The sequence below is a fragment of the Schistocerca serialis genome, chromosome 7 (assembly GCF_023864345.2).
Source record: "Schistocerca serialis cubense isolate TAMUIC-IGC-003099 chromosome 7, iqSchSeri2.2, whole genome shotgun sequence".
Lineage (NCBI taxonomy): Eukaryota > Metazoa > Arthropoda > Insecta > Orthoptera > Acrididae > Schistocerca > Schistocerca serialis.
This window is the reverse complement of record NC_064644.1, coordinates 595,417,150-595,444,454: the sequence shown is the minus strand read 5'-3', so window position 1 is coordinate 595,444,454 and position 27,305 is coordinate 595,417,150. Positions and strand designations below refer to the sequence as shown.

The following is a 27,305-nucleotide window of genomic DNA, read 5'->3' as shown; positions in this document are numbered from 1 at the left end:
AGATTACTTTTGAAAGTTTCCAGACACTTACAAAACTATATTTTCGTAAGTTACTGGTACGAGTGTTTTGGATACCTAACTTATTTCTTAGTAGATCAGCATTTGTGTTTCACAGTTCTGCAAAGAATACATCACCCCTGAATTTCATTGTATATCGGTGCAAATAAACTTGCATTTTTGAGTGTTTTTGGAAGCTACCTTTGCATAATCTACGAGCAATTTGTAGTAAATGAGTGTTTGTGATTTAGCTACTGTAGCAGTTATTCTAACTAACATATTGTGTTAAATCTAGTTTTCCCTTAAAAAGAAGTGGCCCAATAAATTATTTGCATTTACCATAAATTAACTTCATTTTCGAGTTTGCTAATGTGTTAGGAAACTAGTAATTTTTACCACAGGTTTTTGTGTTACGTTAATAGAAACCTCCTTTTATGTATTTGCTTCAGTTCTTGTAGGGAGTCAGTAACATTTTAGCTAAACAGATTAAAGATAATCAGCAGGCTGAATTTAAAGTTATTTGTTCACTGTCTTGTAATACACTGTAACAGCCAAAATGCAACCTCACTGTGAAAGCTGTTTTCGAACACAGGATGAGTTGATTGATGTTCATATTAGACTACTGCCAAACGATTGGTAGCTGCTTCGAATCGATGTGTTGGAAGAGCTATCGAGAGTTATACCTGTAATACCTGTACCAGAGGTACTTCAAGTACTGTCCTCTCCTGTGGATTCTGTCTCCTCTGCGGAAAGTACGTGATCTGTAATTACCCAACCACTTGACTGCAAGAGGCGTGTCAATGGTAGATCTAGGCGCCCTGTACAGGGTGAATGGGGACCAGGGAGGACTCAGAGCGTTGTACCAATCCCCCTAACTAACAAGTTTGACATGCTGTCTTTCACTGAAACTGAAACTGAGCCAGTGGAACTAACTTCACCTGTTTTGGGAAACGTATTTTGTCCAGTATTAAAAAGAGGCAAACACGAAAGGGTAAGGGGGTCTATTAATCGTCAGCACTTCATACGTATGAACAGCAAATTATAGTGACCCTTATGGAAATGGCAGCAAAAGACAGGATTGGACACCAGATGCACTCTGTGCTTATGCCTGGGGGCCTCATTCAGCATGTTGAATGAGCTATTCAGCAGCCATTGAGGAAACAGGGTGCAACCAGCCATAGATTTTGGCACACATTGGAACAAATTATGCCTGTTGCGTGGCCTCTGAGTTCACACTTGCATCATTCCAGTGACTGGCAGAGAAGGTTGAGAAGACCTTTGCAGCATTGTTCCCAGAACTGATCATCGCCCTTTGGTTTTGAGTAAGTGGAAGGACTTGACCAACTTCCTGGACTTGCGCTCTAGAGTTGAGAACTGTAGGGTCCCCCTAAATTGGTCAGGTGTGCACTACAGATCAGAGGCTGCTACTCACATAGCTGATTGTGTGTGGGATGCACACAATGGTTTTTTTTTAGACTAGGTGACTTCACCCAGTTCAGATAATATAACTGTGCAAAACCTGGAAATATCAGTGTAAGATCAAAAGAAATGCCTCCCACAAATGAGAGTATTAAAATTCTAGTGGAAAGTGTCAGAGTTTGAAGGACTCATAAAAAACAGTGGAGCTCACATAATACTATGCCGAGAAACTGGTTGAAACCTGAAATTGATAGCAGTAAGATTTTGGGGAGAAATTTAAGTGTATACCAAAAGGATAGGCAAATGGGAAATGGAGGTGGTGTATTTTATGCAGTAGACAAGAAACTCAAATCCACCGAGATAGAAATTGAAGGTTGCATGTGAGATGGCTTGGGCAAGACTTAGTATCAGGAATGGACATAAAATGATAATTGGATCCTTCTATCACCGACCAGACGTATCTCCTGATGTAACTGAAAACTTAAGAGAAAACCTTAGTTCACTTGTACATAAGTTCCCCAATCACACAGTAATCGCCTGTGGAGACTTTAATCATCCAACAATTACCTGGAAAAATTACATTTTTGTTAGTGGTGAGCATGATAAGACATTCTGTGAAACAATATTAAATGCATTATCTGGAAACTACGTAGAATGGGTAATAGGAAACCCATTCATGATGGCAATATATTGGATCTAAAAGCATCAGATAGATCTGACCTCTTTGAGGACATCCACATCAAAACTGTTAACAGTGACCCTGTTGTGATTGTGGCATCAATGATTAACAAAGTACAAAGGACAGTTAAAACAAGCAGAAAGATATATATGTTCAGTAAACTAGATAAAAAATCAGTAGTGTCAATGAGAAACTTGAAACTTTCAACACTGGGCAGGAGCATGTAGAAGAACTATGGCTCATCCATGCACTGGATAGATATGTACACAGCAGAACAGCTTGCAGGGGAAGGAACCTCCATTGTATACAGTCACTGTAAAGAAACTTCTAAAGAAATAGAGATTGCTGCATAATAGATGTAAAACAAAGCTTAGGGCTATCTATAAAGAGATGCTGAATGAAACGCCATTGACTGTCAAGAGAGTAATGCTTGATCCATTCAATGACTACTGTAGCAAAATATTGTCAAATGATATTTCACAAAACCCAAAGAAGTTCTGGTCATATGTAAAAGCTGTTAGTGGCACCAAAGTTAGTGTCCAGTCCCTAGTGAATGAGACAGGATGTGAAATTGAGGGGCGCAAAGCAAAAGTTGAACTGCATACCTCTGTGTTAATGTTCCTTTACAAAGGAAATCATCATCATCATCATTTAAGACTGATTATGCCTTTCAGTGTTCAGTCTGGAGCATAGTCCCCCTTATAAAATTTCTCCATGATCCCCTATTCAGTGCTAACATTGGTGCCTCTTCTGATGTTAAGCCTATTACTTCAAAATCATTCTTAACCGAATCCAGGTACCTTCTCCTTGGTCTGCCCCGACTCATCCTACTCTCTACTATGAGTCTCTTGGGTAACCTTGCTTCTCCCATGCGTGTAACATGACCCCACCATCTAAGCCTGTTTGCCCTGACTGCTACATCTATAGAGTTCATTCCCAGTTTTTCTTTGATTTCCTCATTGTGGACACTCTCCTGCCATTGTTCCCATCTACTAGTACCTGCAATCATCCTAGCTACTTTCATATCCGTAACCTCAGCCTTATTGATAAGGTAACCTGAATCCACCCAGCTTTCGCTCCCATACAACAAAGTTGGTCGAAAGATTGAACGGTGTACAGATAACTTAGTCTTGGTACTGACTTCCTTCTTGCAGAAGAGAGTAGATCGTAGCTGAGCACTCACTGCATTAGGTTTGCTACACCTCGCTTCCAGTTCTTTCACTATGTTGCCATCCTAAGTACTTGAAACCGTCCACCTGTTCTAACTTTGTTCCTCCTATTTGGCACTCAATCCGTTTATCTCTCTTTCCCACTGACATTACTTTCGTTTTGGAGATGCTAATCTTCATACCATAGTCCTTACATTTCTGATCTAGCTCTGAAATATTACTTTGCAAACTTTCAATCGAATCTGCCATCACAACTAAGTCATCCGCATATGCAAGACTGCTTATTTTGTGTTCACATATCTTAATCTCACCCAGCCAGTCTATTGTTTTCAACATATGATCCATAAATAATATGACCAACAGTGGAGACAGGTTGCAGCCTTGTCTTACCCCTGAAACTACACTGAACCATGAGCTCAATTTACCGTCAACTCTAACTGCTGCCTGACTATCCATGTAAAGACCTTTAATTGCTTGCAAAAGTTTGTCTCCTATTCCATAATCTCGTAGAACAGACAATAACTTCCTCCTAGGAACCCGGTCATATGCCTTTTCTAGATCTATAAAGCATAGATACAATTCCCTGTTTCACTCGTAACGCTTCTCCATTATTTGCCGTAAGCTAAAGATCTGGTCCTGACAACCTCTAAGAGGCCTAAACCCACACTGATTTTCATCCAATTGGTCCTCAGCTAATACTCGCACTTTCCTTTCAACAATACCTGAGAAGATTTTACCCACAACGCTGATTAAAGAGATACCTCTGTAGTTGTTACAATTTTTTATGTTTCCATGTTTAAAGATTGGTGTGATTACTGCTTTTGTCCAGTTTGATGGAATCTGTCCCGACTCCCAGGCCATTTCAATTACCCTGTGTAGCCATTTAAGACGTGACATTCCACTGTATTTGATGAGTTCCGAATATTTCATCCACCCCAGCTGCTTTATTGCACTGCAATCTATTGACCATTTTCTCCACTTCCTCAAATGTGATCCTATTTCCATCATCATTCCTATCCCATTGTACATCGAAATCCGAAACATTACTGATCGTATTTTCACCTACATTGAACAACTCTTCAAAATATTCCCTCCACCTGCCCAAGGAATCCACAGGATTCACCAGCAGTTTTCCTGACCTGTCCAAAATACTTGTCATTTCCTTCTTACCTCCCTTTCGAAGACTGCTAATTACACTCCAGAATGGTTTTCCAGCAGCTTGATCCAAAGTCTCCAACCTGTTTCCAAAGTCTTCCCAAGATTTCTTCTTGGATGCTGCAATTATTTGTTTGGCTTTGTTTCTTTCTTCAACATAACTTTCTCTGTCTACCTGAGTTCTAGTATGTAGTCATTTTTGATACGCCTTCTTTTTCCTTTTACAGGCTGCCTTGACTGTGTCATTCCACCAAGCTGTTTGCTTCATCCTACCTTTACACACTACTGTTCCAAGACATTCTTTAGCCACTTTTAGTACTGTGTCCCTGTACCTTGTCCATTCCTTTTCCAATGACTGTAATTGACTACATTCAACTAACTGGTACCTTTCTGACATCATTGTTATGTACTTGAGCCTGATTTCCTTATCCTGAAGTTTCTCCACTCTTATCCTCCTACATATGGACCTGACCTCCTGCACTTTCGGCCTCACAATACCAATTTCACTGCAGATTAAATAATGATCAGTGTCATCAAAGAATCCCCTGAATACACATGTGTCCCTCACAGCCTTCCTGAATTCCTGATCTGTTATTATATAGTCAATGACAGATCTGGTTCCCCTGCCTTCCCAAGTATACTGGTGAATGTTCTTATGTTTAAAAAAGGAGTTTGTGATTACTAAGCCCATACTGGCACAGAAATCCAAGAGTTGCTTCCCGTTCCTGTTGGCCTCCATATCCTCTTCAAATTTACTCATAACCTTTTTATACCCTTCTGTTCGATTTCCAATCCTCGCATTAAAATCACCCATTAGCAGAACACTGTCCTTGTCCTTTACTCTAACAACTACATCACTGAGTGCATCATAAAAACTATCCATCTTATCTTGATCTGTCCCTTCACAATGCGAATATACTGACACAATCCTAATTTTCTTGCTAGACACTGTCAAATCTATCCACATCAGTCGTTCGTTTACATACCTTATTGCAACTACGCTGGGTTCCATTTCTTTCCTGATGTAAAGCCCTACACCCCATTGTGCTATTCCTGCTTTGACTCCTGACAGGTAGACCTTGTATTCTCCCACTTCCTCTTCTTTCTCACCCCTTACCCGAATGTCACTAACAGCTAAAACGTCAATCCCCATCTTACTTGCAGCCTCTGCCAGCTCTACCTTCTTCCCAGAGTAGCCCCCATTGATATTAATAGCTCCCCATCTCATTACCATTTGTTTGCCAAGTCGTATCTTAGGAGTCCCTGAATTGTCAGTTAGAGGTGGGACTCCATCACCTCCAAAGGTCCGAGGCATTTTGCTCTGATTGTTGCCAGCATCATATTTAAAGTACCAAGGAAGCAGGTTGCTAGCCTTACTTGCCCCGAGTCCCATTGAGTTTTACCCCTAACGGTTGAGGGACTAACCGGTGGATTTGGTAGTCTTTGCCGTATGAGCACAAAGGTGGCCACGACTCAGAATATGTCCGAGATGCCCAGCCTTATTCCAAAGTAACTGGTATCCCGACTCTCGGGACCACTTACTTGGCCACTCATACGTCGCCCGTGGTTCATGAACTAGGACATGACAACAGGAACCCACACCATGAACAATGGAAAATCCAGGAGAATTGCCCCAATTTAATCCTCGTACCACTGAAAAGATTAATGAAATAAGCATTAGTGTAAATAAGGAAGGAGAGGCACATAGCAATCAGTCACAATCCCATTAGTTTTTATTATTCTTGCACATCTATATTTCAGCTATAAATAGCCATCTTCGATGCATTGGAGTTATAATTCAACAGATTTTTGGCAGTACATATCACCATATGTTCTTACAGATGTATAGCCAGAAGTGACGTACTGCCGTGACTGAAATTCAGCAAAAATGGTCGTTTACAGCGAAAATCTAGTTTTGCAAGAATAATAAAAATTAATGGGATTGTGACTGATTGCTGTGTGTGTCTCCTTCCTTACAGTCTATTTTCTCTGTGCACAATGGTTCCTTATGCAATCATAGTGGATTAGTGTAAGTAGTGTTCAGAAACAGCTGAAATTGTTAAAAATAAACAAAGCCTCAGGGTCCAATGGAATCCGTGTCGAATTCTATACTGAATTTGTGGCTGAGTTAGCTCCTCTTCTAACTAGCTCTATATAATCGCGTGACATGCACGCGTGCCATCTAGTGACGGGCTGTGAACTTCCACGCTCTGGTCAGAACCACACCTCGTTATACGCGCCACGATATTACCCTCCTGTCACCGGTTTGCGCATTCCAGACTCCAGCTCATTTCTTTTTGGGTGCCCCTTATAGAAGTTATTTACAAAATTACTGTCCAAATCCTTGACATTGATTTGTTGTAGAATCTTGGAGCATATTCTGAGCTCAAACATATTAGCATATCTCGAACAGAATTACCTCCTCATGCCAACTAGCATGGATTCTGAAAGTAACTATTATGTGAACCCAACTCTCACTTTTCTCACGTGACGTACTGAAAGCTCTGGATCAAAGTAATCATATAGATGCAGTTCTTCATTTTCAAAAAGCATTTGACTCAGTGCCATGCCTAAACTTATGCTTATTATCAAAAGTATAGTCATATGAGGTACAAAGTGAAATTTGTGACTGGATTGAGGCCTTTTTGTTAGAAAGGATACAGCATATTATCTTCGATGGAGAGTCATCATCAGATGTAGAAGTAACTTCAGCTAGGGAAAAGCAGTGGCACCCTTGCTGTTGATGTAGTATAGTGATGACCTTACTGACAATATTAACAGTAACCTCAGACTTTTTGCAGATGATGTAGTTATCCATTATGAAGTACTACCTGAAAGAAGCTGCATAAATATTCAGTCAGATCTCAGTAATATTTCAAAGTGATGCAAAGATTGGCAACTTGCCTCAAATGTTCAGAAATGTAAAATTGTACACTTCACAAAACAAAAAAATTTGGTATAGTGTGACTATGATATCTATGAGTCCCTGTTGCAATCGGCCAACTCAAACAAGTACCTATATGTAATCTATATGTCTTACTTCATTGGGATATGAAATGGAACGATCACATAGGCTCAGTCGTGGGTAAAGCAGGTGGTAGACTTCAGTTTATTCGTAGAATACTGGGGAAGTGCAATCAGTCTACAAAGGAAATTGTTTACAGATCACTTGTGTGATTGGCTTTCTAGAATATTGCTCAAGTGTGTGGAACCAATACAAAATATGACTCACAGGGGATATTGAACATGTGCAGAGAAGGGCAGCATGAATGGTCAGAGGCTTTTTGGTCTGTGGGAGAGCAGCATAGAGATACTGAAGAAACTGAACTGACAGACTCTTGAAAATAGATGTAAACTATCGCAAGAAAGTCTATTAACAAAGTTTGAAGAACTGGCTTTAAATGATGATTCTGGGAATATACTACAATCCCATACGTATCGGTGACATAAGGATCGTGAGGATAAGATTAGAATAATTACAGCACGCCCGGAGGTGTTCAAACAATCGTTCTTCCCGCACTCCATACGTGAATGGAACGGGAAGGAACCCTAATAACTGGTACAGTGGAATGTACCAACTGCCATGCACCTCATGGCAGTTTGCAGAATATAGGTGTAGATGTAGGTGATAACAAGGGTGCTAGGAGAAGGACAGGTTCAGACAATATCACCTTGTGTATCACCAGTAGGTTTGACCAACTGTCAGAGTTTAGTGGGAAGGAGTCTATTGTAGCCATATGTTTAAGAAGCTAGCAGCAGACGTCAACAGTTACGAAGCCTAAGTCAGTCATAAATTCAAAAAGAAAAAAAAGTTCTGTTGTTAGGTAGTTCTCATGGCAGAAGTGTAGACTGACAGTTGCAGGAAGTGTTGAGGCATGAGTACCAGGACACCAAAATTGTGAAGCCAAGTGCAGGTGACTGATAACATAGGGGAGCTATGTAGGAATTTTACAAATGAGGGTCAGATAATGATTATGGCTGGTGCTGGGAATAGTCTTGATAGAGACAGGAAGTATGACATAGGTGGTGACGTGGAAAAGGTAGCTACTCTAACTGGTGGCTAGTATGTTCACCTCGTGCAGCTGTTTCAGTGTCATGATAGGCCTCATGTTAATACAGCTATTAGGTACACACATTTAATATTGGGCTGGCGAAAGCACTGATGACGGAAGGTATGACTCACATTCAGTGGTGCCAGTTGAGCCTTACTATAAATTATATTTCACTAGGTATGACGTGCACCTGAATAATTATGTGAATGGGTGGTTTGCTTATAAGTGGCAATGTAGTTGGAGGTGGGCAAATTCCTGTAGTCTTAGCTGATAGGTGTCCCTGTTTAAGGGAAGTCTTTCTAACAAAGGAACCACCTTCAAAAAGGGTCAGATATCTGAGTAATGTAGTAGTTAGCGCATTTCATCAAAATATAAGTGGTGTTAGAGATAAAGTAAGTGAACTGTTTGTGACATTTGTGGTATATCAGAGCACCACTTAAACAATAACTATTCAGAGCCTTCCTACAAATGAATACAGATTAGCTGGGTATTTTTAAAGTAGCTCTTTTCTGAGTGGAGAAGTGACGATGTAAATGAAAAATGGTATTCCATTAGAATCTGTTGATGTATCAGAACACTGCATTGAACAGGTCTCTGAGTGTTATGCAGGAGCAGTTGAATTTAGTGACTATAAACTTTCAACTATAGTCATATACAGGGTGTTACAAAAAGGTATGGCCAAACTTTCAGGAAACGTTCCTCACACACAAATAAAGAAAAGATGTTATGTAGACATGTGTCCAGAAACGCTTAATTTCCATGTTAGAGCTCATTTTAGTTTCGTCAGTATGTACTGTACTCCCTCGGTTCACCGCCAGTTGGCCCAATTGAAGGAAGGTAATGTTGACTTCGGTGCTTGTGTTGACATGCGACTCATTGCTCTACAGTACTAGCATCAAGCACATCAGTACGTAGCATCAACAGGTTAGTGTTCATCACGAACGTGGTTTTGCAGTCAGTGCAATGTTTACAAATGTGGAGTTGGCAGATGCCCATTTGATGTATGAATTAGCACAGGGCAATAGTCGTGATGCGGGACGTTTGTATCGAGACAGATTTCCAGAACGAAGGTGTCTGGACAGGAAGACGTTCTAAGCAATTGATCTGCGTCTTAGGGAGCACGGAACATTCCAGCCTATGACTCGCGACTGGGGAAGACCTAGAACGACGAGGACACCTGCAATGAACGAGGCAATTCTTCCTTCAGTTGACGATAACCCTAATGTCAGCATCAGAGAAGTTGCTGCTGTACAAGGTAACGTTGACCACATCACTGTATGGAGAGTGCTAAAGGAGAACCAGTTGTTTCTGTACCATGTACAGCGTGCGCAGGCACTGTCAGCAGCTGATTGGCCTCCACGGATACACTTCTGCGAATGGTTCATCCAACTATGTGTCAATCCTGATTTCAGTGCAAATGTTCTCTTTATGGATGAGGCTACATTCCAACGTGATCAAATTGTAAATTTTCACAATCAACGTGTGTGGGCTAAACGAGAATCCGCACGCAATTGTGCAATCACGTCATCAACACAGATTTTCTGTGAACCTTTGGGCAGGCATTGTTGGTGATGTCTTGATTGGGCCCCATGTTCTTCCACCTACGCTCAATGGAGCATGTTATCATGATTTCATACGGGATACTCTACTTGTGCTGCTAGAACATGTGCCTTTACAAGTACGACACAACATGTGGTTCATGCACGATGGAGCTCCTGCACATTTCAGTCGAAGTGTTCGTACGCTTCTCAACAACAGATTCGGTGACCGATGGATTGGTAGAGGCGGACCAATTCCGTGGACTCCGTGCTCTCCTGACCTCAACCCTCTTGACTTTCATTTATGGGGGCATTTGAAAGCTCTTGTCTAACCAACCTCAGTACCAAATGTAGAGACTCTTCGTGCTCGTATTGTGGACAGCTGTGATACAATACGCCATTCTCCAGGGCTGCATCAGCGCATTAGGGATTCCATGCGACGGAGGGTGGATGCATGTATCCTCGCTAACGGAGGACATTTTGAACATTTCCTGTAACAAAATGTTTAAAGTCATGCTGGTACGTTCTGTTGCTGTGTGTTTCCATCCCGTGATTAATATGATTTGAAGAGAAGTAATAAAATGAGCTCTAACATGGAAAGTAAGCATTTCCGGACACATGTCCACATAACATATTTTCTTTCTTTGTGTGTGAGGAATGTTTCCTGAAAGTTTGGCCATACCTTTTTGTAACACCCTGTATAGATCCCTTAACTCTAATTTCAGGATATTTCTTTTCAAGCTAGAGAGAGTTCTTGGTTCATTTCACAGAAAGTACCAAAAATTAATAGAATTTGGTGACCAATATTAATTTTATAAGTGACTAGTGACCCGTCCTGGCTTTGAATAGGTAGTAGAATTAAGTATTTATGCCAGACAACATGCCAATAGCAGTCATTTTGTTCAGCGGGCACTGCGTAGAGTTATGATTAAAAATCAAAGAACAACAATAGGTTAAATGTTGTAAGCAACACATGCCTCTTGCTTCCGTACTGCAGCTATTAAAGGAGAGAGTGGTCTGCCCGACCATAAACCATTAATAATGTGAGCCATGCATGAAATGCACAGCACTGCAAGTTCGTCAGCGGGGCAGTCAAGCCAGTCCACTGCAAGTGTCAAAATTCCTACAGTAATTATTGAGAGAAAGGCAGAAAAACGTGACTAGGGACTTTAATTCATCACAGTTCAACAATGAAATGTCATTTATGATTATACGAATGTAAGGCAACAAAACACCCAGTCTCCGAGTGGAGAATATCTCCGTCCCGATCAGGAATTGAAACCGGGCTCATTCACCTGGCAATCCAACACACTGACTGCAGACATACCAAGATGGATACAAAAGATTTTAATTTATAACATGTGGAGAAGAAGATTGTATGTATATATGTAGAGATTCTAGTAATAATGACATTGCATGGCTTAATGTCCTGGTGCAAATCTTCCAGTTGGATGTCACTTCTGTCTCTCTTGCCAGTTATCCAACCAGGAAAAGGTGACCTAGAGTTCAATGTGGGGTCCAAAACAGGTTTCATTTCTGATGAATTTTCACATCATTGAGATGTGAAAGCTAAGTTAAAAGACAGTAAAATATCCATGGTCTGACCCAGATTCGATGTCATGAGCTTTCGGTTTTCAGGCACACTCTTTATTGCTAGACAACAGGTCCCAACTTGGAGTCTGCTTAAGATTTGCTGCTGTCTGGAGTTGCAGCAGCTGTTCCACTAAAAGGCAATACAATCGTTTTCACAGTCAATTTTCATGAAATATCTACACAAACCTTCCCTGTGAATCACTCTCTCTATTAGATAAAAGCGTATGAAAATCCTGAGATTATCATAAACATACAGACAGAAGCTAGGTTCACATTTTGCTTTGAATCTGAAGTAGATGCGATGCAAAAACACGAAATTACCTAATAGATACTATTTCATAGAAAATTGTCCAGATGAACTACTTGCTCAGAGATAGCTTGATATAGCTTTATTTTCTGCGTATAAATATTGAGAAAGTAACAATTTTCAGTCCCTGGTATCGTACATCATCTGGCAAAGACCAATTTGGAAAGATAATGTGCATGAGAAACTGTATCAATGCACGTGTTGCTCTGTTTCTGTGACGGTTGTGGGCGATTGAATGTTTTATTTAAAATACAAACTGTGGAACGCAGTGTAGTACTCAGCCATGGGACCTAGCATTTTATAACAAAGAAATGCATGTGTGTGTTTGTTACCTTAAGTTCAAAAACTTGTATAATGTGGACACTAAAGTTGCAAATTAGGTGGCGGATGTTTACTGTGACAGGAAGTTCCACTCTTTTCAATAGAACAATCGTCTATTGAAAGCTTAAATACAAGTAAACAAAGACAACTAAGGCCATTTCAACAAAAAAAAAAACTGTTGAAGTTCTTGCAAAACCAAACATTCCAATAAAAGCATTCATTCCCAGTCAATACTTTTTCTGTTTTAAACAGTCAGTTTGAAAGAACTAAAACTTCACTTGTGTAGCATGACAACTTTTTAAATTTGTGCATCTAACCATTTACAAACAAAAACTAGATGCTACATTTTTCTGGTCCCTATATATAGTGATAGAGATAGGAGAAAAGAAAAGAAGAGAAGAGATTGTGCAAGGAAAGAAATGCTGGAAGATTTCCTAAGTCATATTATGTAATGCAGACTATTCTTTTAAACCAGAGTGCAGGGTAGCAGTAGCACAATTGTAAACAACATTTTTGTTCATTCTTTGTTACTAAAGGGTCATTCCAATGATCAAAATTGAAGTGTACACCATGATGTATAAATTTTAACTAAAAGGAATTTGGGTGCACACACACACACACACACACACACACACACACACACACACACACACACACACACACACACTTGCATGTGCTAAAATGGCTGCAATCAGGAAATTGCAGTAGCCCAAAACAAGCAGTATAATAAGGTTCTTAAAAGTCATTGCGGAGGCAAAGAGCTTATGGCATGCAAATAGAATACCTAAATCTGAGGATAAAATTAAAAGCATATGATCAGTCATGAAGGAAGTGTCTAGCCAGTAGCACAATTTGAAGATATGAAGAAAATGTGATATTTAAAGAAATAATAATAATACTGATAAGTCAAATAGATATGTAGCATTTAACAAACACTTTCTGAATATAACAGGTGAATCAAATATAAACTTTATTTCTATGGGGACTCATATAACTCCCTTAGAAAATGGCTTTCCAAGACTGCTAGCTGAAATACACTTCTGTGATACTGCCAAGAGGGAGGCTGAGACAGTAATTAAATCACTGAAGACAGGGCTCCCATGGATATGATGGGGTATCTAACAGTATACTAAAGCCCTATGCTGCATATGTTACCCCAGTGATTCGCCACATTTGTAATTCTTCCTTCAGGAATGGTCAGTTTCCTAAATGATTAAAGTACTCTTTAGTACAACCACTGCAGAAGTTGGAGCATAATGGAATAAGATGATTGGCTCAGAATTGGTTCCTCTCACACTTTAAGAACAGACAGCAGAAGGTGCTTTCCGCAGTAATGAGAATGGCTATGGTGTGGCATTTGATTGGGGCTCTGTGAAGTTGGAGGGAGGGGTCAGTGTTGTGACCACTACTGTTTCTTCTCGTGATATTTCTGTTTACTGATGATACTAGCTTGCTAGTGAAGGACATTGAGTGCAGCATAGGCATATTGAGTAACACGGTTCAAGACATATGTCCATGGTTTGTAGAAAATATATCAATTCAAAATCATTGTAAGATTCAGTTTTTATGGTGTCTGACACACAATTCAGCAACTGATTACACAGAATGTGCATATGATAAGTGATCCTGAACAATCCAAATTCCAAGGTATTCAGGTAGATGGTAAGCAATTATGGAATGTTCTATACACTGTCTGAAAATTGAATACTGCTTTATCTATCATTACAATAGTATCTCCAATAAGTGATAGCCCAACACAAAAATTATTCAACTTCGCTTATGACATGGCATATTTTGGCTAACTCTCCCATTCACAAAGTGTGTTTTTGGCTCCTACAGACAGTTTGAGCAATATGTGGTGTAAGTTCACAAACCTCTTTTTGACTTCGGTTCAGGAGTCTGGGGATTCTCACATTAGCCTCTCAATATAAACTGATGAGGAAAAAAGTCACAACACCGAGAAGGAGTTGTGCAACATAAACTAAAGTTGGTAGGTGTGTTTTTACATCTGAAAAATGATATGTACTAAAACTTCACACCAGTCTCATAATAGTGGCACCACTATGTGGATGCAAATCAAATTTGTTTTAAATACACACTATAGTGGTCGTGAGCATTAGTTACCCTTGAGATTAGATGTGGTGAGTTGTTACTCAAGAATGCCATTAAGGCAATAAAAAATGCCATTATCAACACCTCAGTGAGTTTGAACAAGGTCATGCAATAGGGCTACGAGAAGCTGGATGTTCCTTCTGCAGTACTGGAGAAAGACTTGACAGGAATGTAGCCACGGTACATGACTGCTGGCAGCAGTAGACCCGAGAATATACTATTGCAAGAGGACTGGGCTCTGGATGACCATGTGGCACTACCGAGATGGAAGACCGTTATGTTCAGCATGGGTCTGTGGTGCATCCTGTTGCATCTGCATCAGCAATTTAAGCAGCAGTTGGCATTACAGTCACACAATGAACTGTTACAAATCAGTTGCTCAAGGGCAGCTCTGAGCCAGCCACTCTGTAGCATGCATTCCACTGACCCAAAACCACTGGCACCATTTGCGACTTCAGTGGTGTCAAAAAGAGAGAGTTCATTGGAGGGTGGGGTGAACATCTGTTCTGTCATGAAGCTGGTTCTGCGTTGGTACCCATGATGGCCATGTGTTGATCAAGAGGAGACCAGTTGGTTGAGGGCTTGCAACCAACCTGTCCATGTGCTAGACACACTGGACCTACATCTGGAGTTATGGTGTGGGGTCTGATATTGTATGACAGCAGGAGCACTCTTGTGTTTATTCCATGCACCCTGACTGCAAATTTGTATGTCAGTTTGGTGATTTGACCTGTCGTGCTGCCATTCATGAACAGCATTCCAGTGGATGTTTTCCAACAGGATAGCGCTCACCCACATATTGCTCAATCACCAGATCTATCTCCAATTGAGCACATATGGGACATCATCAGACGACAACTCCAGTGTCATCCACAAACAGCATTAACCGCCCCTGTATTGACTGACCAAGTGCAACAGGCATGGAACTCCATCCCACGAACTGACATCCGGCACCTGCACAGCACAGTGCATGCACATTATCATGCTTGCATTTAACATTTTGGCCATTACACCAGTTATTAATATAATAGCATTTCACCATTGCAATGGCTTTGTCTCATGCTTACATTAACCAGTGATCTTGCAATGTTAATCACTTAAATATATTACCTAGGCAAATGTATTTCCAAAATTTTTTTTTGCCATCATTTTTTAAGTGTCATTTTTGGTTAACAGTGTGAGCTTATTCCCAAGAATTAGCAGCTTCCACTCATTTAGTACTAAGCAGAAAACCGTCTGAATTTGGAAGAAGGAAGGAAGATTAGGATTAACATCTACTGACGTTGAGGTCATTAGAGACGTAGCACAAGCTCAGATTGTGTCAAGGATGGGGAAGGAGATCGGCCATGCCCTTTCAAAGGAATCAAGCTTGCATTTGCCTGGAGCAATTTAGAGAAATCATAAGAAACCTTAATCATGATGGTTGCACGTGGATTTGAACAATCTGAATTTGGTTTGCATCTCCTTGACTCGGGTGCAAAAAGGCATGCGATATTTTGTAGCATCCATTTTCAATAAGGTACCTTAAAAAACTTCAATAATAATTGTCACGCTATTAAGTCCAAATTGAAGAATTACCTCATGACTTACTCCTTCTATTCAGTCGGAGGGTTCCTGGAAAAAATTCAGCTAATTCCTGTCTTGTATTGTTGTTTATGCTAGTATATACTCAACAGCTTGTTGTTTGCATAGGATTTGTATAAATTTTATGTTATCTGTTATTAACTTTTCTTATGTTAATTTCATGTGCTGACTCATTCCATGATCGTGGAGGAAATTTGCTCCCCAACTTTGTCCTGCAGAACTAGACATATAAAATAAAAAAATTTTATAATTCAATTTTCAGAAAATCCTCCATGATCTGTTCAAATGCACTGCAAATTTATTTCTTAAAGTCCTGTATGTCTGTAACCTCGGTCTAAAACACCTAATCCATTACCAACCCGATGGCAAGAAATCTAGTGATGTGCGTTCAGTTTATCGATGTGACTACTGAATAGTACCTTCTTGTCCAGTCCATCTAACTAGAAACTTTTGAAACCAGACGTTTAGTTGTCAGCTGGCTGGTGCCCCATCGTGCGCAGGTATGCTGGCAGGTTGCAGATGTTCCAGCTGGTAGCACAGCAAACTCTCCAACACATCTAGGCAAATTACTATTAATGGGAGTTTCACTAAAAAAGACTGGGCTGTTAATGCTGTAGTCCATAAGTCTGCAGCACACATTGACAGTGAGACTGTCTCTTTCCATTTCATGTGCAACATGAAAACACTGGTACATATATACAAATGTGATAATGGTTCAATTTACAGATACATGAAAAGTTGACTCAGTAGAGAAATAAAACTTTTTGAAATGTCATTGTTTGCGTCAGTTTTGACTAGCACACCCACTGCAAACTGTTCTCACAGCGGTTTGCCCTGCGACTTAAAGCTGCTAGACCTTGTAGGTGTTAAGGATATGTACTCTCTGCTAAGTCTTCAGTCGAGTCACATAGTGGGTCTGGTATACCATAGGTGCGTATTTTGTTCACTAGCCTACAACATATTTTTCCATTAAATTCTGACAAATTATTGTAATTGTGTACTTCTCATTTTTACCTCTAGATAAGTGAGAGGCATCAGTTCTGTGAACACACTAATTGTTAACTGAAAACAAACATACCTTTTATTAATATGGCATTTTATTGCTGTAGTAATCAATAAAATCTTTTCTCTAGGTATTAATAAACCTTATTCTGCTTGAAAGAAAATTCCTTCCATTTTCTTCTTCCTTCTCTCAGTGTTGGTTTGAACTGTGAATATGTTGCTCCAAATCCTTAAAAATCACTGTCTTCCTTAGTATATCATTATTATTTGAAATATAAGATAGTCACACACAGGAACATAAACAGTACCTATGTTCTGTATGATTCAGTACAAAGTTTTACAGTTCTTCAGCTCTGTTGCTTCTGAAGCACAAAATACCATCTTAAGGCATCAGTGACATGGATGAAGGGCAACAGGCAGATTCCATATTATCAGGTTTCTAGGAAGTGTATGACACAGTGTCTCACATGAGATCGTTAACAAAGGTCTGAGCATATTGCAGATACGAGAGTGGCACAAAGTAACAGTTGTACGCTGTTCTGGATGGTGTAGTGTAACGATGTAAGTTTTGTATAAATGATTTTCTCTTCAAAATTATTTAAATTCTTTTGCACCACCAGAGATCTATGACAGACTGCTACTAGAGGAATTACCACCTCATGTGATTAACAGGCATTAAGACTAACAAATAGTACCACAGAAGATCCAGTGACCTCTCTGTAGACTGACTTCAATTACTTTTAGACTGCACTATCTCTTTTTATGTCTATATTTTTTTTATCTGTGCAAAAGGTGCAAGGAGGAATTGTTCTTTGATGTTTTGCAGTGAAAGAGTTTAGAAAGACAGGATTTAGAGTATCGTCCATTATTTTGTCATCTCCTATTTTGGAGGTAGTATGATCAGTGAGCAACTGAACGCATGATTTTGACTTGTTGACAGTACTACAGACAAGATTTCATGTAATATTATGAAATAAAAAGCGCATCTTTTAATAGGCTTTTTGAACTTGTAGTAGGGTAGCTGATGTAATTGTTTCTGTCAACTTTCAGTTGTCGTCCTTTTTATCTCATCCTATTCCTTACCCTATATCAGCTTTTGATTTGTTCAGCTGTGTATATTCTCACTTTGTAACATGTTTCACTATGCCCCTCTTTTTAAACAAAAGTTAGGTAGAGCACTTGCCCATGAAAGCAAAGGTCACAAGTTCGAGTTTTAGTCTGGCACACAGTTTTAATCTGCCAGAAAGTTTCATATCAGTGCACACTCCACTGCAGAGTGAAAATCTCATTCTGGAAACATCCTCCAAGCTGTGGCTAAGCCATGTCTCCACAATATCCTTTCTTCCAGGATTTCTAGTTCTGCAAGTTTCGCAGAAGAGCCTCTGTGAAGTTTGGAAGGTAGGAGACGAGGTACTGGTGGAATTAAAGCTGTGAGGACAGTTCGTGAGTCTTACTTGGATAGCTCAGTTGGTAGAGCACTTACCCACAAAAGGCAAAGGTCCCAAGTTCAAGTCTTGGTCTGGCACACAATTTTAATCTGCCAGGAAGTTTCAAAAGTTTGGGATGATGAATCTCCCCATTCACTTCAGCGTTCTATAGATTCCTACATTTTACTTTGGTTGAATTACATCATCTACTTTTGCACACCTCCTGTATAAAATTTTGTTTCACACCATTAATATTGCTGTCCTTTAACATATATAATTTTTGTAGATATTACTTCTGGTTTTCAGTTTATATAGTGTAATCATTTTTGTTGTTGCAAGGAAGAAGAGGCGGCAGAGACGCGCTATGAAGAGAAGAGGTTAAAACGGATCTATGGAAACTGGAGACGATTAATCAAAGGTCTCTTCATAAGAGAACGATTAAAAGCAAGATATAATTTTGGCCCTGTCAAAGAGATAACTATTACCAAAACAAAGAGAGCAAAGAGATTCCTAAAGTCCAAAAGAATGAAAACTGTTGATTCTGATGATTCAGATTGGGAAATGGGAGTGTGTGACTAAATTTAACTATTTTTTAAGGTTGAACTAGTAATTGGTAACATTTGAAACAAACTGCTCTAAGATTTTCTTCTTAATTTGTTGCAAACTTTTGGTAAATGTATAAGTCATAGAATTATTTCACTCATGAAACATTACATTTATTTCCATGAGTTTTTGGTCAAAGTACTGCAAAGAGCTTTTATGACAGTTATTATTTCATCATGTAATTTCTCTACTTCCACTATTTGCTATTATGTGTTGTTACATTTCTATTTGCTAGTATGTGTTGTTACATTTTATGGCCAGTATTTGTATAGTTTTGAATCTTTCAGTAGCTTTTTGATGGCTTATGTTGAGCTTTTGTGTAATAGTACTTTTGAAAACTAAATTTTTATTTTATGTTTCCCCTTGACAGTAATATTTGTCTGTTTTTTGTTTATATAAAGTGTGTAAACAATAATTGTTTACAATGCACCACTGTGCATTTGTGGATAAAATCAAGGTGTACAGATCGATTCAGGACACTTGTTGTGAATCAAGCTGGGAAGCAGCTTCACATTGGCCTACAAAAGCCAACTGCATTACAGCATACTAGTGCCAAGTGACATTTTGGTTAAAATCGTCCTTGAATATTAAAAATCCACTTTCTCTTGCACTTGTAAAATGATAATTGTGTGAATTTTACCTTAAATTATTGTGAATTTTGACAGCATAAAATTGACAATTAAATTGTTTTGTTTGTGTACCCTTCTTACTAAAAAAAAAGACAGTGTAGTTGTAAGGGTTAAGTGTAGATACAATTGTAAACATAATTAGTTTTTGCATAACATTAGCAAAAGTCTTCTTTCCTCATTACCCTCACAGGAAAGTTGAAAATAATAATAATATTTACGAAAAACTTACTGAGCCAGTGACATAAGAGGACAAGAGGGTGGCTTTTGTAGGGCAATTTGAGGGTGTTCCCCACTTTGATGCACCATGGTACAGTGTAAACAGTTATCATTTACACAATTTATGTGTGAAAACATGTTTGCACCAGCTTTGTGTTGTTTGTTTGAAGCAGAGTTTATCTAATTCACTATTTATGAATTGTATAAATACTTCTTTGTATATGAAATGCTGCTGGCAGCTGTAGTTTTGTAAAGATATTGTTTGTTATCCAAATTTTAAAATATATTAATGCATTTTTAAAAAAAACTAATCTACATAGTGTAACTGCTTTTGACAAGATTCTTACATATTTCTTCCCTGATACAGCGATGGAAAATATACTATACTGCCATTTAAAGACTGAAAGCTGTTAAGAAACTACGTACTTGGAACTATTATGGGGTCAGCACGATACAAGAAACACTTCGCCTCTGTCAGTTGTGTACTCTCCTGTTCCACTGAATTGTGGTGGATGACATCTACGGGTACTTCCTTCCATTACTCCTGCAGCATACTGAACAGTTTTATTTCTGTGCTAGGAAATTATAGTATGGCTGTCAACTAGGACTGTAACTTGTCTTCAGTTAATTTAGTTAGGTTCAATTCAGGGTTCTGAGCTGCCCATTACGTTACATTAACTCCAACTTCAGCTTTTGTAGTTGTTTTTCTGCTGTCCCATTCATGTCCTCATGACATGCTAGACTTGGTTGTAAATGTAGTCTGCTTTCTGTTTGTACTGTGGTGGTTAATTGATGTGGATTTAGTGCAAGGAAGTAAAGGATAAGTCTTTCAAAAGTTGTGAACACAGAGTACTTGGAGCAAAATAATTAAGACAAGAAAGACAGTGAAAAATTTAAAAAATGTGTTCTCAAAAAGAAATGATTGAGACAGGGTGAAGGAAATCATATGCAACATGTGTGGCAAGTATGCTGAAGGAATCACTGTAAATATCTGTATGAGGAAACTTCCTGTAAATTTACAGCAGCATTTAAGGTATTCAACGAAACAAGCATCCACATCTGATACATTGTGCAGTAGTGTACCTATGGTCAGCACCATTGGTTCCCCGAATGCAGGATCCATCTTCATCCAACCACAAGTGTCACTGCTATACCAAAGTGGGCATTTCACAACTAAACTTTTGCAACCAGTACTCACTGATATTGGGACTCACTGCTCTACAATATTGCTTTAGCCATAGTTTAGTGAAATAGTTGTAGTAATTCATATTACTGAGAAACTTTTAATAACACTTCCTCATGTAAACAACTGTGTTGCAGGGTTCCACAAATTGTGTTCTGCGAGAAGGGAATAAGTGCTCTGTGAAAAACTCTTAAGAATGTGGCGGTCCTTTTTTAAATTTTATTGACCTACAAAATAAGCACGGTCTTCCATCAAAGTACGAGGATTCTGAAAGTGTTCCCTCAGAGGAAATGTTGGGAAACGTCTGCTCTATTGTTAACTGTGTGCAAAAGGAAACTTACTTGTCATGTTTCAGAGCATGCTCTTCACAATATTCTTGTCAGACCACATGCTCCTTCAGCACCCACCTCCCTGTCCTTCGGCTCCCTTGTGACCGTCCCTGCTCCAAGACTTGCGCCGTGCGCCCTGCTACCACCACCTGTAACTGACAAAACATATACAGGGTTGCCACAGATTCTGGAAATCATGGAATTTCAAACTCATCAAGGATATTTGAAAAAAAGAAAAAACTCTCAAATGTCGCATTTTTGTCTCAGTAGATGAAATGGTTTGTTTACTGAAGTGCCGTGCATCGTCGCTGGCTGGATGCACCACTTCCCTACTCCCTCATTCCTACTGCTTCTCCACTTCATACCACGACCCTCAGCTTGCAGTCAGTGCTGCCACCACTTCTTGCTGCTAGCCTGGCAGCTGCCGACAAGAGGCAGGGAGGCGTGAGGAGTGGTTTGTTTGGATCTGATTCTCAGAGACAATTGACGCAGCAGCCAGAGAAGGCGGTCATGAGTGTATGAGTTGTGTCTGAGCGACTGTGTGAATGTGTGTGAGCTCGTTTTCTGATAAAAGCTATGGCCGAAAATTTAGTTGTGAGAGTGTAATTGTCTTTTCTATGTGCCTGTCTGCAACGCAGCAATCTTTACGGCGAGTTGCTACCTATCCTCATTATTATTGATTCTCAGAGTATTTAAAGAAATTATCTGTTGCATGGATTGATTACCTCTGCTCAATTCAGCAACATGGTATCTGTGACATTTAAAAAGCTGGTCACACGAGTGGACTTCCATGAAAGGCCAAATCTGCAGGCCATTTCTGTGGGTATCTGCCAATCTGAAGCCCTCCATTTCCCACTAAAGTGCAGGTCCTGCCCATCAAATGTAGTCTCACCAACCTACCTGCCTGCAGGCGGAGTCTGTCTGTGTGTGTGTGTGTGTGTGTGTGTGTGTGTGTGTGTGTGTGTGTCGTAATGCAGTGGACCCAGGACTGCAGTGCTCCCCGGCAGGCCAGAGGCCATGAGCGATGGATTTCAGGAATTGGGACTGTCCCACCGCAAGTACGTTGTACAGTGTGGCATTTTATAGACATTTTATTTGCTCGAGAGCATGTTGGCTCTTCAAAAGTAGTTTATATGTTAGCAGAAAGTATGGACGATAAGAGGAAGAAAATTGTGACAGTTGCTGGCAGTTTCTGCTCTTATGTACTCACATATGTCTCGAAAGAAAAATTTCACAATACCTGTAAGATAACAGACGTAACACGGTGGGTAATAGCCAAGAATAAAGAACATATTAGAACCAACATTTTATTGGTGGTCAACTACAGTGTTGGTTTACACCATTCTTCCCTGCTTTATACATTTCTTCTCAAGAGGCCTACTTTTTTCTGAGGTTATTTCTGAAATCAGTGAAGGTATTTTAAATGCATCTTGTGACTCCAAGCAAAAGTTATTTTTGTCACCAAATGTGTTTTGTTTCGTTGAAATTAAGTAACATCAGTGGTCCTCATGAAACACATGTACCATTTGGCTTGCATCTTCCATCTAAAAACAGTTCATTACAAAAGATGCTGATGTTAGTACTTAGGATTTTTACTCATGTCAGGAAATGCTATCTGCTTGCAAGTTTTTTTTAATGTTTCCTCATTTGCAATATTTTTTCTTGTACCATAGCTGCAAAGACAGATTGTCAACTTGCGTCTTAACTTACCCTTGAGATCTCAAAATTTGTCAGGGAAAAGTGCTAAAACTTGTCTGGAAATCAGGGAATTTCACGTGGGGAAATTTGAGACAACTCTGATGTACTGTCAAAAGGAGAGCCACCTGTGAAATGACGTTTCATATACCAACTGTTGTATAAACAGTGTTCAGCCTTTTACGTTGGCACGACTACCACCAAAATATCAGTTATGATTAATGGGCATAGGCAGAAGGTGTATACTGGCAACACACAATATCCTGTTGCAGAACTCAGTTTTACTTTTCTACATATTTCATTCTTACCTGTCTATTTTTCGTCATCCCCCTCTCACCTCTGTTACATGCAGTGTACTTAACTTTTCACTGTTATTAACGCGTACACGATGTGTTAGCAGTAATCTCTGTGTTGCATATCCCCAGAGGGCTCACGGTTTTCTCGTGAGTTCGTGCGTGGCGCCCTAAGATACTGCAGCCAATTCTTCCTTCCCTGGCTGCGTTTCCTTCACCCTGCTCTCCCTCCCTATCGTCGCTCCTTCCCCATTTGCCTCTCCTCCTCCCTCTCCGTGTTCCAATTTATATTGACCTGGCCATCCACCTGGTTTCCTATATTACATGCAGTTTTGTTCCTTCTGCCTGTTCTTTCATCCTTTTTGTCGTTTAGGTCCCCGCTTGAGGTTTGACCTTCACTTCAAAATTCATTGTTTTTAGTGTGAGCCATTTGGGGAAGAACTCCCCCCCCCCCCCCCAGCATCTACGGTGTGGATTCCTGCCCCTTCCTTCCCCCCTCCCTTCCGCGCTGTAGCCCTCTTCCACCCTGCTAGGTCACCAGCACGTGCAGCCAGTCCGTGTTATGGGGCTGTTATGTACTCATATCGCTGAGCCCCCTGACAACACAGGGATCACACTATTGATACCTGAACTGTTGCCTTGCCATGTATACCAAGGAATGGTTGCTTGTCTTCTTGAAGCATCGGAACTCCCGGCTGGGGCTGGGTGGTGCCCATGGGGAGAGCCCTGGTTGGAGTGGGGGATATCAGAGCAGATGCTTGGCGCATGAAGTATATCAAGCTGCAAAATTCTGGCCACTCTCAACTGGGTGTCTCTTCAAATGGTGAAGGATCATTGAATGCTGCTTCATGTGACCCTGCAACCTTCCCTTGCCTGGTTACACTATGGGAGGAGGGCCAGGCTTGCCGTCTTGGGATGAAACACTTTCCCCGGTACCTAGTTTGTACTAGGAAGGATGGGGACACATTCACCGCCACAAAGCCGTTGTTTTTTGTGGGAAATATCGAGATCAAGATTGGTGGATGGCAATGTGCAGCTGTTTGCTGATGATACTGTGGTGTACGGGAAGGTGTCCTCGTTGAGTGACTGTAGGAGGATGCAAGATGACTTGGACAGGATTTGTGATTGGTGTAAAGAATGGCAACTAACTCTAAATATAGATAAATGTAAATTAATTCAGATGAATAGGAAAAAGAATCCCATAATGTTTGAATACTCCATTAGTAGTGTAGCACTTGACACAGTCACGTCGATTAAATATTTGGGCGTAACATTGCAGAGTGATATAAAGTGGGAAAAAGCATGTAATGGCAGTTGTGGGGAAGGCGGATAGTCGTCTTCGGTTCATTGGTAGAATTTTGGGAAGATGTGGTTCATCTGTAAAGGAGTCTGCTTATAAAACTAATACGACCTATTCTTGAGGACTGCTTGAGCGTTTGGGATCCCTATCAGGTCGGATTGAGGGAGGACATAGAAGCAATTCAGAGGTGGGCTGCTAGATTTGTTACTGGTAGGTTTGATCATCATGCGAGTGTTACGGAAATGCTTCAGGAACTCGGTTGGGAGTCTCTGGAGGAAAGGAGGCGTTCTTTTCGTGAATCTCTACTGAGGAAATTTAGAGAACCAGCACTTGAGGCTGACTGCAGTACAATTTTACTGCCGCCAACTTATATTTCACGGAAAGGCCACAAAGATAAGAGAGATTTTTCCATCGTTCTGTTTGGGAGTGGAACAGGGAGAGAAGAGGCTAGTTGTGGTACGAGGTACCCTCTGCCACGCACCGTATGGTGGATTGCAGAGTATGTATGTAGATGTGGGTGAAGTGGAGTCCCTTAGTAAGATGTAGTCAGGCTCCCTGTTGATCAAAGCTCCTTTTGCCACCCAGCCCACAGCTCTTCATGCTTGTGTTCGTGTTGGCAATGTCCCAGTGTCTATTACTCCTCACCAATCTCTGAATATGGTCCAGGGAGTGATTTTTCATAGGGACCTCATCCTGCAAAATGATGAGGAACTCCGGGCTAATCTGAAGCCGTGTGGTGTTCATTTTGTTCGACATGTGAAAAAGAGTCGCAAAGACAACCGCACAAATACTGGTGCCTTCATTCTGGCTTTTGAGGGGGATACCCTCCCTGAGAAGGTCAAATTTATGGGCTGCAGATACGACTTAGCCGTACGTCCATTCACCTATGTGTTGCTTTTGGTGCTTGAATGTTGGGCATATGTCTTCCTGCTGTATGGTGGACACTCTGTGTGGTGATTGCGGACACCCACACCATGACAGAAGTCCCTGTGTTCCGCCACCTGTGTGTGTAAATTGTGCTGACCGTCACTCCCCGCACATGACAGTTTGCCTGTCTTATAAGAGAGAGAAGAAGATCCAAGAATACCAGCCCTGGATCACTGTCTTATACTGTGGCTCGCCAAAAAATGAGAGACCCCATCTAGTGTCACTATCTTCAACATTTGCCACTGTTATTTCATTTCCTCCTCCTACCTCTTCCTTACCCCAGCCCTGTCTCCCCTCCGCCTCCGCTGCAGTTCCCACGACCTCCCGTCCAGGAGCCACTCCCCCTCCCTGACCAAAAAAGTGTCCTCCATCTTCGGAACCTGCCAGTAATTGAGCTACCTCCTGGGACCCCTCCCCCTGGCGTCTCTCAGGCCGTAAGACTCTTACCACCACTCGGCCTCAAGATGCATCATCTGTGCTCCCCACCGTCACCCGCGCTCTTTGGGTTCCAGATGTTGCAGATGCCTGTACTCCCTCTGTGCCCTGCCCTCCTCCACCTCTGAATGAGGAGAAGAAGAAGTAACATAAATCCCAAGACGACCCTCCTGGTGCCCCCGGAGGTACCATCTCTCCCTTGTTACCTGAGTCTGACATCTTATTTATGGATGTCATCCCATCCTTGTCGATGACAGCTACTGACCAAGTGACATAACCTCCTCTCAGCTACTTTCTGTCTAACCTAGACTCTCATCACACAAGCATCCAGTGGAATTGCAATGGATACTGTTGTCACCTACCAGAAATTAAATGTCGTGTCCCCTCCTATGCGTTCTGCCTTGTTCTTCAAGATAATATCCGTGATGACCACTCTACAACATTTCATGGTTATTGGGCATTATGTCTGAACCGTGCTGGCTCTGGGGTAGCATCTGGTGGGTTCTGCACTTTGGATTCCCGTACTTACCAACATAGAAGCAATAGTGGTTTGAGAATAAATGACTCTGGCAACCACCATTTTCAATGTCTAGCTCCCTCCAGGTAGGCCACTTCCTTACGTTGCACTGTCTACCTTAATCCAGCAACTCCCACCCCCATTTCTCCTCCCTGGGGACTTTGATGCCCACCACCACTGTGAGGGACTGCCACTTCAACAGGTGGGGGTCTCCTAATTGACTAACTTATTATGGACCTTGATTTGTGTCACCTCAATGATGGTTCCCTTACCCACTTCAGTGCCGCTCATGGCACCTTTACTGCTATCGATCTACAATCTCCTCCCCTGCCCTCGTGGCTTCCCTACGATGGTCATACCATGATGACCTTTGTGATAGTGACCACTTTCCAGTGATTCTATCATTTCCCTGCTGCTCCCAAGCAGACAAGCCCCCACGATGGGCATTCCGCAGGGTCAATTGGCCTTTATATGCAGCAATTTAAGTGACAACCTTGACAGACCAACCTCTTCACTTTTAAGCGTCTCCATGCTGAGGCTTACCTTACCAAGCAAAGTAAAAAGGAATTCTGGGAGCACTATGTTTCCTCCCTGGGGATGTATGCCTCTTCATCACAGGTTTGGTCCAAGCTCCATAGCCCTCTTGGCCGCCAGCAACAGTCAACTGTCCGGGGTATTAACCTCCAAGGTGCTCTGTGCACTGATCCATTGGTACTCGCAGAACACCTCGCGACACACTTTGCTACGGCGTGGGCATCCTCTTCCTATACTGCTACCTCTCTCCCTATAATGAACCTTTCAATGAATGGGAATTCTTGCAGGT

At 40.9% G+C, this 27,305-nt stretch overlaps 1 protein-coding gene and 1 long non-coding RNA gene across 2 annotated transcripts in view; one reads left to right on the top strand and one right to left on the bottom strand.

The window, feature by feature from the left end:
* LOC126412228 (DNA repair protein complementing XP-C cells homolog) overlaps nt 1-20,089 on the top strand; it is a 125,610-nt gene extending 105,521 nt beyond the window's left edge. The window contains exon 6 of the mRNA XM_050081718.1: nt 18,695-20,089. Within this exon, the coding sequence (XP_049937675.1) occupies nt 18,695-18,934 (240 nt within the window). The 3' untranslated portion in view covers nt 18,935-20,089. The remainder of the gene's footprint in view (nt 1-18,694) is intronic.
* Nucleotides 1-21,464, bottom strand: part of LOC126412231 (uncharacterized) — a 64,222-nt gene extending 42,758 nt beyond the window's left edge. The window contains exon 1 of the long non-coding RNA XR_007575262.1: nt 21,328-21,464. This is a non-coding gene — a long non-coding RNA (uncharacterized LOC126412231). The remainder of the gene's footprint in view (nt 1-21,327) is intronic.
* Between the last annotated feature and the right edge of the window lie 5,841 nt (nt 21,465-27,305).